Genomic DNA, 12,615 nt, shown 5'->3' with positions numbered 1-12,615 from the left:
AAGGATGTGTACTCATAAACATAAAATTAACTAGTACTTTTCCAATGTGAGTTTGAATAGTTATCTAAATTTAACATCATCTTCCAATTTATACAGGAAGATTTTTTCGGTTCTTGTAGAATAAACGGATCTTAAGTGCTGAACATAAAGAGATTCTTAAGTGGACTGGTGTTTAAGAAAAATGCTTATGTTGTCAATGACATTTTCCTTTGATTCTAACAGTAACCTGCGTTCTTTGTTATAAGGAAGTCAGCCTTTCAGCCCCACCCCCCAGCAGCCCTCCTCACCTCCCTTCAGGTCAATGCTAGGGCTTTCTCCAGTGCAAAGGCTGAAGACCCATTTGGTCAATGGAAGATGGTGCTGCCATTGAAGTTGTACCAATTGTCACTAGACCGTTCATTTTATGTTTCACCTGTCCACTGACAAATCGTGCTTTCTTGTGCTTTCTGTCTTTTTTTTCAGACCTCCAATCTGGAACTCAGGAAAAGCAGGACTAGAACAGATTTGGGAGTGAGCCCGATAGGGGTTAACCTGAGAGAGTTGTGATGACCCAAAGAAGTGTACACAGGGAGTGTGAGCCACCCCTACCCAGGGAGTAAGGCGCCAGCAGAGGAGAAAGCACAGGCAGAAGGCAGGAGAATTTGCCATATCAAGGGCCTATGTATTCAAAAAAACTACCAGACAAAAGTCATTGGAACTTGGGTTTGCTTTGTTGATGATTAGAGAAAGCAAATGCATGAGAACCTGGTACATAAATACTCCCCTTTGGAAGTGAGGTCATCAATCAAAAGAAGGAAAACAAAAAAACACCTTACCCTTGGTTGCAGAGCCTTTCAGGACCCCATCCCTGCTTCTGGGTCCAGTCTCCTCCTCCTGCCCTGGGCCTGCAATGTCCTGTCCCCTGACCTTGGCATAGCTGACTCCTCCTTATCACCCAAATCTCAGTTAAACCTCAGAGAGACCTTCCCCATTCACCAGTTTAAAAGAGTAGTCAGCTATCATCGTATCAATTTAATACACCCAATGTAATACATCCTGTTGCACCTATCATCTTTAATGTCTGCCACGTCCCCCATTTGACATCCCCACCAAAAAAAAACTTTTATGTGTTCGGGGCTGAATTCCCAGGGCCCAAAACTGAGTGTCAGGCACATGATAGATGCCTAATAACCTGAATAAAAAGAAATGAGTCATTAAAATGAATGAGGGTCCAGCTCCTAAACTGTATATTCTCCTGCGGGGAGGAGGATGTCAGGATGAACTCAAGGTTGGAAGCATAACTGAATCTACTGTATCCTTGCGTAATCCTACGACGGGTATGAGAACTTTTTTCAGGCGCCTTTAAAAAATATTTTGTAGGGTTTCCCTGGTGGCGCAGTGTTTGAGAGGATATCCCCTGCCGAAGCAGGGGATACGGGTTCGTGCCCTGGGCCGGGAAGATCCCAGTATGCGGCGGAGCGGCTGGACCCGTGAGCCATGGCCACTGAGCCTGCGCGTTTGGAGCCTGTGTTCCGCAACGGGAGACGCCACAACAGTGAGAGGCCCGCGTACCGCAAAACAAAACAAAACAAAACATTTTGTAATGTTTGTATTATTACAGGCTCTTTTACAAACATTTCCCCATGTTATTTTCATTTCAATCCTCAAAGGCTTTATCTCATTTTCCAAAAACGGTCATGGAGTCTTCGATAACTTCTCCAACGTCAGCCAGTGAGTGACCTAGCTCTCACGCACAGCCGAGTCCGCCCACTCCAAGGTCAGTACGGTACACGCGTAGCATCGCCCGCCCGGCCGGCTTTGGCCGGGAGCTCGCCTGCGCCCTCCTCGGTCGCCCAAAGCCAGCCTCCCCCGCGCGGAGCCCGGGTTCCGGGCGTTCGCAACCTTAGCTGCAGTCGTGCGAGGTGAAATGGCCCAGCCAGGGCGGCGCGGCCAGCAGGGGACGGCGGCCGCTCTCACAAAGGCGATTGCGGGCGGGCTGGGCGGGCCGGGCTCAGTCCAACGGCTGGGCGCCAGGCCCCGGTGTCCTGGCAACAGGTAAACACTGAGCGGCCCCGCCCCCCGCGGCGCGCGCCGCGCGGCGTGTTGCTCACCGCCCGCCGGGACCCGCGAGCCCGGCGCCTCAGCCCGCGAGGCGCGCTCGTCAGAGACGCGCAGCCCGCAACTCGTTGCGGTGGGTGTCCCAGCGTGTAGTGGCGGCGGCCGAGTGGCTGACTGCCGCCTCACCCCGCCGGGCTCCCCTGAGCGCCTCGGCCTCCTGGCGCCGCGCCGCGGGAGCGGGCTCCTGAGAAGCGTGGCGAGGTCCCGGATCTGCGGCCGTTCGGGGGCGAGAGCGGAGGTGGCAGTCCCGTGAGCCGCAGGAATGGGCGCGGGGGCGCCGACCCCAAGCGACGCGGAGAACTGGGGTCTCTTTCAGGATTAGGAATCTATGCCACACTCACCTGCTCAACTGAGAAAGCATTACCATGGTAATACACGTCTTATTTAAGTGTAAGAGGTTCCCAGGCTCTTGTTAAATTAATTTAATACCGTTTGCCTCGTAGAGGCACGCTTTACTAAGATTTGCCCGCGCCACGAGATTGGTGCCTTTATCTCCTCGCGTTGGTGGTGGTGTCCAGTCCAGTGATCTGAACGCTTTGGGTCAAGATGAGGTGGGAGAGGGGTTTGCTAGGTGGTCTGCGCCCACCCAAAGGGATGGCAACCGCAGAATCAGGCTGAGCCCTTTGTGTGTGTGTGTGTGTGTGTGTGTGTGAGAGAGAGAGAGAGAGAGAGAGAGAGAGAGAAGGTTGGTTGGTTGGTTGGTTGCAGTCCCTTGGTTCTGTTGAGCAATTTTCACACCCAGAAAATAAATGCCCAGGGCGCCAGTATGTGCCAACGGCGACTTGCCAGGCATCTAGCTTCTGCTGCCCCCGCTAGGGTCCCAGGTGGGATTCCTCTCGGTGGATTACGGAATTAGAAAATAAGCCTTGGTGGGACTCAGAGTGCCCGCTGTAGAGAGTGATTCTTCCTTCCAACCTCAGTTTGAGGAAAGGCTTTGGAAGGAGACCTTTTGTGCAGGGAGTTCTTGGGTTTCTGCCCAGGAAATCTTGCAACATCCTTACTTCCATCTGAACCCCAAGTTCGTTGGCTGACAGAGCTACATCTTAAACCAAACCCCACTGACGCCAAACCTTCATTTCCAACTTCCTGCTGGATCTCTCCATCAGAGAGCCTTTTCAAACTGTGTTCAAAATCCAGCTCTTTTAACCACTACCATCTCTGCATTTCCCAATGGCACGTTCATCCTCCTGGCCGCAAACTCGAAAGCATTCCTGTTCCCGACTCCTCATCCAGTCTCTTGTGACCTGCCTGCCACTGTTGGTCAGGCCCTCCTTACTACCACCTGCCTGGTTCTGGCAGTAGCCCCCTATCACTGTTCAGGGGCTGTCCATCTCCCCTGTTCTTCCCTGCCAGTTTGATCAACCCATAATGGCTGTGACCAGGTCCTCAGGGACTTCCACTGTCTGCTGAACTAGGCACTGCTCTGCTTGAGCTTGGCGCTGGGAGCCCTTGGTAAGGGGGCCTCAACCACTTGAGCTTTATCTACCATATTATCTTCTCTGCTTTAAAAAACAAAAACAAAACCACATCCCACATAGACCTACATTCTTCTGGAAGTCTTCTGCAGCTTCCCCACCTCGAATGATCAATCTACTTAAAGACGGACCCACCTCTGAAGTACCTCCTGCTCCCCTGTTGCTTCCTAAGCATCCGTAGCCTCCTGCACCTCACTTACTGTGCTTTGCCTGTTTCTTGGAAAGTCTTAATCCTCACCCCCATTAGACTGTAGTATAGAAATGTGTTTGGTAAACCTGTGTTTCTTCCCAGTGTGTTGCATGTAAAAGCACTAAATAAATAGCTCTTGATTTAAATTGAGAGCTATTCCCTGGTTACTTCACATGGTTGACACTGCCATTTTCTTTCAGAGGCCAGGAAACTGAAGCAGAATGGTTTAATAAGTAAAGCCATTTAAGCTGATGGCTTCTCACTGCTCCTTGGATAAAGGTCAAACCTTAGCTTGCGGGGCCTACAGGCCACAGCTGTACGCTGCCTACTTTTCCAGCCTCAACTCCTCTCACTGCCCCCATGGTTGTTGCTTACAGGCCAGTCACATTGACCTTTTTTTTTTTTTTTTTGGTCCTTTTGACTTGAAAGGTTGTTTGCTCTGCCTGGGAATTCCCTACCCCTCAGCCCACAGGCCATTCTTCAGGAATCCTTCTTCCTTCATGTCCCAGACGAGGGTCACTCCCTGCCCATCCCATGTCATCATAATGCCATGTACCCTGGGCTTCCTTCACAGCATAGTTGGTGACTAAATGTGTTTGTGATTTTCCCCCTCACTGGACTGTAAGTTTCTTGAGGGCGGGAGCCCAGATCTGCTTTTCTCTCCATCTAACATGAGACCTCATGCACAGGAAGTATTTGTTAAAAATTTGTTAAATGAATGAAGGAGGCATCTTAAAATCCAGAGAGGGAGAAATCTACATTTGCTTTCCCTGAGTTGCATTTTATTCACTCAGCATATTTTATTCATCCCTACAATATGCCAGACATTGTTCTAGGTCCTGAAAGTTCAATGAACTCATAGACAAAACCTCTGGTTAGGGAAACATACAATAAATACACAAACAAAAAAATATTATTAAATAGTGAATGCTTAGGGTAAGGAGATAGAAAGTGACACTGCTGGGAAGGGTTTTTTTGTTTTGTTTTAAATTTATTTTATTTATTTATTTTTGGCTGCGTTGGGTCTTTGTTGCTGCGCGTGGGCTTTCTCTAGTTGCGGTGAGCGGGGGCTACTCTTCGTTGCGGTGCGCGGGCTTCTCATTGCGGTGGCTTCTCTTGTTGCGGAGCACGGGCTCTAGGCGCACAGGCTTCAGTAGTTGTGGCGCACGGGCTTGGTTGCTCTGTGGCATGTGGGATCTTCCCAGACCAGGGCTTGAACCCGTGTCCCTGCATTGGCAGGCGGATTCTTAACCACTGCGCCACCAGGGAAGCCCTGGGAGGGTTTTTAAGAGACCATCTGTACCTCCTCCCCCTTTGCCTGGGACAGTGCCAGTTAATGTTTGTTGAAATGCCTTGTTTTGGGCAATAAATTCTATGGTCACCCTAATTATAGATAGAATAGAGGCATGATGTCTGGAAGGTTTTTCTGAAGAGGTGGTTTTTGAGCAGAGGCTAGCACAAAGGTAAGAAACAAATTATGCTCTCTGTGAAGATCTGCAGGAAGAGGAGGGATCAGGGAAGAGCTTGGGGAGTTTGGGAACTAGAAAGAAGGAATGGTCTTCATTAAGGAGTTTGGAGAGTTTTAAGTCAGGAGCTCTGTGTTCTGCGCCCAGGAATAGTCAAGAGCTATAGAGTTGTGTTCAACCAACCAACCAGCTCAGAAACTGAAAACTTTCACTCCCTTACAAAAATTTCCTAACAGACTTATTGAGGTATAATTGATGTACAATAGATTGTGCATATTTAAAATGTACAGTTTCAGCTTGGCATAGGCATACACTCATTAAGCCATCACCCACATTCAAGACTTATGATTTGCAGATATTTTCTCCCAATCTGTGGCTTTGTCTACCATTCTTCTAACTATATCTTTTGAAGAGCACAAGTTTTAATTTTGATGTTGAATTCAATTTGTTCTTTCACAGACATCAATTTGGATATCATACCCAGGAAATCTTTGCCTAACGCAAGGTCACAAAGGTTTTTTTCTATATTTTCTTCTATAAGTTTTATCGTTTTGGGTTTTATATTTAGGTCTATGAGCCATTTGAGTTAATTTTTGCATATGGTGCAAATATGGATCGAAGTTCATTTTTTTGCAAATGGTTATTCATTGTTCCAGCACCATTTATTGAAAAGATTATCCTTGTTCTGCTGAATTGCTTTGGCGCTTCTGTTGAAAATCAGTTGAATCAATTGTTTGTGTATGTGTTGATCTATTTCTGGACACTTTATTCTATTAATCTTAATACCAGTACCATACTGTCTGCATCCTGAAGCTTTATAATAACTCTAGAAATAAGGTAGTATTAGTCCTTCAAATTTGTTCTTTTTCAGAGTTCTTTGCATTTCCATATGAATTTTAGAATCATCTACAAAAAGAAGAGAACTTTGAATAAAAATGTCAAACTTTGGTGTGGATCTTAGTTCTCAAACCGTTTTAGAGATTAAAACACACACATTATTGGGGGCATTTATTCCAGGTCAAGCGTGTTTGACATGCAAAAAAGTATAAAATCAGAAAGGAAGCCAAGACTCAAAATCTTTAAGAGCTTATGGCAGTGCACATCCCACACCCCAAGGTGATGCTTTATCAGGAGATGCAGTTATCATATGGGACTCCATATTGTTTCTCTTCATTTGGATTTCCTCACAGAAGCTGGGCCACTGTGTTGCAAGATATATCTCATCTTCATTTCTGGGTTTTGAATCTAGGAGTGTCCTCCATTTCATTTCACAAAATGTATTTTAGTGTTTTTAACACATTGGCTATGTTCCTCTTTGTTTAACTTGGGACATTTTTTAAGTGAGATGCTATGAACAGGACATCTATTTTACACAAACATTTAGCCCTTGCAGGCATTCTTGATAACTTATACACTCCTCCTCTCCCTTGCCTAGAAGAGACACTTTTTCAATAATGCATTCCCATCATTTATTTTCTGTATGGGTGGGTCATAGGACATAGAGAATTCCATTCAGCTTTATGCAGCTCTAGCAAAACCTTGGAGATAGTTTATTCCCCGGTTAGGATGGTAGCCATTCCTTTGCCGGGAGGGCATTAACCTGGCAGTGTGCTTGTGGCCAGAGCACAACCCCTGAGCCTGGTGGATGCTGGTTTGCACTGGGACCTTGCAGAGCCTCTGCATTTCCATTTTTAAGACGGAAATGATACCTCCCTCCCTTGAAACACAGCTCTGAGGATTAGCAGTGATAAAGGTGATGGCAACATCCTTCACTGAGTGCTTTCTTTGTGTCAGACACGGGGTAAGTGCCTTATGTTCGTGCCTCACTTAATCCTCGTGACTGTTTAATTGAGGTAGAGACTATGGCATAACAAATGCCAGAAGATGTATTTGATCCTAATTATCTGTTTTAATTTAATTTTTATTAGGAAAATTTCCAAACATGCACAAAAATAGAATACTAAAATGAATCCCTATATAGCCATATCTCAGATTCAGAAATTATAAGCATTTTGCCACATTTGCTTCATCTATACTTTATTTGGGGGGGAGGGGGATGAGGAAGGTGCAGTATTTTAAAGCAAATCTCAGGCCTTCTTTCATTTCATGCCTACAGATTTTAGTGTGCATCTCTGAAATGTGGGAACATTTTCTTCCATGACCCAATGCCATTGTCAGACCTAATAGAATTAACAATTACTCGATATTGTCAAATGTCCTCAATTGCCTAAAAAAATGTCTTTTCATTGCTTGTTTGTTCTAATCAAAATGCAGGGTCCACACATTAGTTGCATTAGGTTGGGTCTTTTTTTTTTTAGTGTTCTTGGCGGCAGGGGGTGGTTAGTTTTTGTTTTGTTTTCTTTTTGAAAGAAAGGAAACAGGAGAATGCTGCTTCTCTGCTAAAAGAGTGTCTTCTCTGGGGAGGTGTGTGAGAGTTGGGGAGCCATGATCCATGAGAATTACCCTTGGCACCAGCCTTCCCTTCCCCATACACTCATTCCCCTCAGAGCTCTCTGTCCCTTCGCCTTCTCTCCTCGCCCTGGGTCACCTCGTTATAGTTCACCCTCTCGTTGAATGACACAGCCCACAATATCTAGGTGTTGAGTCGTACCTCAGTTTCTCCGCCTTGCTCTCCCAGTCTCTGGGCGCTTGAATCAGGTTGGATCTCTTTTAAACTGGGGGTCTTAAAAGGCATTTGTTGAATCAGACTGCATATGACTTCTCTTCCCACTTCAAGTTTTTGTTGTTGTCACAGTTTTTTTCCTTTTAGGAATTTTTTTTCTTAAGTTCGGTAGGAAATGTTGAAAATTATATAATGTCAATGTTATAAAAGCTAATTTTCGCCCCGTATATATACCTGTCTTTGAAAGCCAGGTAAAGGGAAAAGAAAAGGCCGAAGCCAGCCCCGTGGGAAAAAGCAGAAGAAACCGGAAGTGGACATCCTCAGCCCCGCCGCGATGCTGAACCTCTACTACATTGCCCACAACATCGCTGGCTGCCTGCACCTGCGCGGCTTCCGCTGGCCAGGCGCTACCAAGTCAAAGAAGGGGAAAAACAAGACTTAAGCCAGACCGTTTCCCAGCTTCTCTCTACTACAGAGGACAGAACTTGGGGAAGAGAAATCAGGATAATACCACTGTTGCAAGCAAAACAGACTTTACTGAAGACAATTTGAGATGCAAGCTAAGTGTGCTTTTCAGTGGTAGTTAATGCTAAATGCATTTTACTTCCTCAGCTAAACCCGGGTATGGTGAGCCACTTTGGTTTTTTAGAAGAGGGGGAAAAAAAATCCAAGTAATTCCCACACGGTGATGGAATTGATAGGACTTTAAAAAATTATTATAAGTCTGGGTCAGAATTAAACCTCGCTCTCCAAAGGCAGTTCTAGCTTGCATGAGTTGTTTTCTTTTACCAAAGGGGGTCTGTTATTTAGAGAAGACATGGCAAAAAGCACAGAATTTGCTTATGTGTCCCTCTTTTGGGCACAGTTTCCTTTCGTCATCTTTTTCTGGAAAAATAATAAATATTTTGTTTCTATAATTTTCTTCTCAGAGGTCTGACTCCTGTCTGATTCGAATTAGCCACAGACAGTGGTAGAGACCAGGGTTGTCAGTCCTGCTCTGAACCTGCTAGTGTGCAGGAACAGCGGCTCAAATGAGCTGATAGCGTCAGTGGTTGGAGCACAGGGAGAAGGGGACCAGTCAGCACTGGTCCCTCCTTTCTCTTTCACCCGACTCTTCTTTGTCTTTTTCTACACACTTACATCTTCCCACCTTCTGCAGACTTTCTTTTAAACTTGGCTGACTCTGAGTTTTGGATTTGGTGCTAGAAATGTGCCTTGGGCATTCTTTTTATTTTTTTAATAAATTTATTTATTTTATTTTATTTATTTTTGGCTGCATTGGGTCTTCGTTGCTACGCGCGGGCTTTCTCTAGTTGCGGCGAGCGGGGGCTACTCTTCATTGCTGTGTGCGGGCTTCTCATTGTGGTGGCTTCTCTTGTTGTGGAGCATGGGCTCCAGGCGCACAGGCTTCAGTAGTTGTGGCACGCGGCCTCAGTAGTTGTGGCACACAGGCTTACTTGCTCCGCGGCCTGTGGGATCCTCCCAGACCAGGGCTTGAACCTGTGTCCCCTGCATTGGCAGGCAGGTTCTTAACCACTGCGCCACCAGGGAAGCCTGCCTTGGGCATTCTGCTGATGATATTCTGGGATCTCCCCAGCCTGTGTGGAGACACTTAAAAGAGAAAACTGCAGTTGGTTCTGCTCAGCCCCAAATGTGAAACTTGGAAGGAAAGGCATTTTTAAGTGTAAGCACCATCTCTAAATCACATAGCCTCCCATCCCTGCCTCCTGCTCTGTCTTCCTGGCACATCTTGCCACCTCCCCTGGCGCTGACACCTGCGCTGTTGTCTCCATTCACAATTCTGAGCTTGAAGCTGATTCCTCTAGGCAGCACCAGTCCAGAGACGATCTAGTTTGTTTGAATTACTTATAACAATGTCACAGACTGCCTTGTGAGGATCTCAAACGTTCATGAAGCTTGCTAAGGAAGTCTATAACCCAGGACTCAGGATTTTATAAATATCAGAGAAAAAAGGCAATCCCGTGAATCTTTGTGCCAGAGAAGTGAGGTGCTCAGAACCCACATGAGTTTGCTGGGGATGACACTTGTCTAGCTGTACCATCTGTGCGGAGTGAATGTGAGCCCTTGGCTGGTTGCCAGAGGAGCCCTGGCTCAGCTCAGGTGAAACTTGGTCCTCCTCTTAACCTGAAGGGATCTTTTCTGTTCTGTCTACAGACCTGGGAAACAGGGCCACCTTCCCACTCTGCTGAGATTGCTGGGCTGGATCCGAGCAGTTTCTGTTTGTGGACACACCAACTCTAGTCCAGTCCTTCTCAAACCTGGGTGTGCACCGTGGTCACATGAGGACTCCTGAAAGCGCAGATTGCTGGGCCCTACCCAGTAGGAAGAGCAGGGTTCAAGAATTTGTGTTTCCGGTAAACTCCCACATTGCGCTGCTGCTGGACCAGACCCTTGGAGATACTGCTCTAGTTCATGCTGCCGCACCAGATGCTGAAAGACTTGACACACCAGATGCTGAAAGACTTGATGAATCTCTGAACGTGTAGGATGTCTAAGGCCCTCCTCTGCCTCACCTGGTTGGGTTCAGGAGCTCGTGTCTGAGCAGTTGTGTTTATGGGAACGTTGGGGAAGTGGCATGTGCATTGCTGCCTTCTGATCTTGTCCACAGCAGGATAACATCGCTGAGGGGAGGACAGACATGCCAGTCAGCAGACTTCTACAGGCTTAGGAGATCATCTGGAGGTGGCAATGCCTTCTTCTTTTGAGATGGTTAAATGATGAGCAGAAAGGACTGTAAGCATTGGAATAGAAGAAGTACTGACCTGATTGGATGGGGCGCTGCGCACTCGGGGTCTCCACCCAGGTTTTAGCAGAGTGGCTAAAGGCTATTTAGTATTGTCCTCATTGCAACGCTGGGGTTCTGAGAAGCTGTTAGGAAGTTTGAATTAAATAACTATGGTGGTGGTATAGTGAGTGTATATGACATGAACTGTCACACGCAAGCCATATAAAAGTTGTGGTGGCACATTTTACTTCGAGAGAAATTCAATTTTTTTGGTGAAATATTCCATTTAAAACTTTCTTCAACAAAATTATCTCATTTTAACAATTTATTGAGTATCTCCTATGCTTGGCATTAGGAGGATAAGACAGGGTTCCTGCCCTTCAGGTGCTCCCAGCCTGGTGAAGGGGGCTGATGCCCAGGTTCCATTGTGACAGCAGCTACATTTCTATTTCAGCTTCGATAAAGCATCATACAGTTGATGAAGGTGATTAAGAGGAGGGTGGGACTGCCCTTCTAGGACACCTGGAGCGCCTCTGATGATAAAATAGGTCCTTGAACGCTGCTATTTTTATTTCGCCAAACTCAAGTCGGCCAGGATCCTGATCCTTCCTGTGGATGAGGATTCAAAGGGGAGCGTGTGAAAGGAGCTGTGATGGGAAAGCCCACACACAGGCCACACGTGGTCTGTGGCGGAAGCATCCTTGCTGTGAGGAAGGCTCTGCTCAAGTGTGGGGGGAGGAGGCAGCGCCCCATGAACAGTGAATACAGGGACAAGCACAATGTCCCCAGAGCAGGAAGGAGGATTTGGCAATGCCTGTGGAGAGAGGACCAAGAGCCACGCAGCTTGCAGGAATCTTAGCTCCCCAGCCAGGGATTGAACCTGGGCCCTCTGTGCAGTCAAAGCCCAGAATCCTAATCTCTGGCCTGCCAGGGAATTCCCGAGAGAGGGCATTTTTTAGAATGACAGTGCCCCTTGCAAAATTGATGACAATTAAAAAGAAGGACAATAACAAGTGTAGGCGAGGATGTGGAGAAAATGTGACCCTTGTCCGTTTCTGATGGAAATGTAAAATGGTGCAGCTGCTGTAGAAAACAGGCAGTTCCTTAAAATGTTATAAGTAGAGTTACTATAAACCATATACCCAGCAATTCCACTCCTAGGTATATGCCTAAGAGAATTGAAAATATACATTCACACAAAAACTCGTATATAAACATTCATAGCCCCAAAGTAAAAACAACCCAAATGTCCATTAACAATGGCTAGACAAAATGTGGTCTGTCCTTTTACTTGGCCATTAAAAGGAATGACGGACTTCTGTGGTGGCACAGTGGTTAAGACTCCACGCTCCCAATGCAGGGCGCCCAGGTTTGATCCCCAGTCAGGGAACTAGATCCCACACGCATGCCACAGCTAAGAGTTCGCATGGTACAACTAAGGAGCCTGCGTGCTGCGACTAAGGAGCCAGGGAGCCGCAACTAAGACCCAGTGCAACCAAATAAATAAGTATTTTAAAAAATAAAAGGAATGACATTCTGATACCTGCTTCAACATGGATGAACCTTGAAATCCTTGTGTTAAGTGAGATATGCCAGACACAAAAGGCCACATCTTGTGTAATTCTTTCCATGTGAACTGTCCTAAATAGGCAAATCCATAGTCAGAAAGTAGATAAATGATTGCTAGGGGGACAGGGAAATAGGAAGTGATGCTAATGGGTAGGGGTTCCTCTCTGGGGTGATGAAAGTGTTCTGGAATTGACAGTGGTGACAGTTGCACAACATTGTGAATATACTAAAAACCACTGAATTGTACACTTTAAAATAGTGAATTCTATGGTATGTGAATTATATCTCATTTTAACAAGTTGATGACAGTTAGCTAGCAAAGGTCCAAAAAGCCTGGGAGATAAGGAGGTGAGGGTGGGTACCAGTTGCCAGAACAGGTGCCCAGGACAGTGGCCTTTTCTGCATCCTCTTTTTATTCTTGGTTTCATCCTTCAACAACATATTTTCAG

General features: G+C 46.4%; 1 protein-coding gene across 1 annotated transcript; it reads left to right on the top strand.

Moving 5' to 3' along the window:
• The first annotated feature begins 2,100 nt into the window (after positions 1 to 2,100).
• SMKR1 (small lysine rich protein 1) lies at positions 2,101 to 9,149 on the top strand. The gene is made up of 2 exons (XM_027101952.1): positions 2,101 to 2,465; positions 8,099 to 9,149. Exons 1-2 carry the CDS (start codon positions 2,463 to 2,465, stop codon positions 8,291 to 8,293), a joined length of 198 nt encoding a protein of 65 aa, XP_026957753.1. The 5' UTR covers positions 2,101 to 2,462; the 3' UTR covers positions 8,294 to 9,149.
• Positions 9,150 to 12,615: the final 3,466 nt, after the last annotated feature.

This window comes from Aethalodelphis obliquidens, unplaced genomic scaffold (assembly GCF_003676395.1).
Source record: "Aethalodelphis obliquidens isolate GAN/ISIS:26980383/991018 unplaced genomic scaffold, ASM367639v1 scaffold5, whole genome shotgun sequence".
NCBI classification, from domain to species: Eukaryota; Metazoa; Chordata; class Mammalia; order Artiodactyla; family Delphinidae; genus Aethalodelphis; species Aethalodelphis obliquidens.
This window is presented reverse-complemented; position numbering and strand designations above follow the sequence as displayed.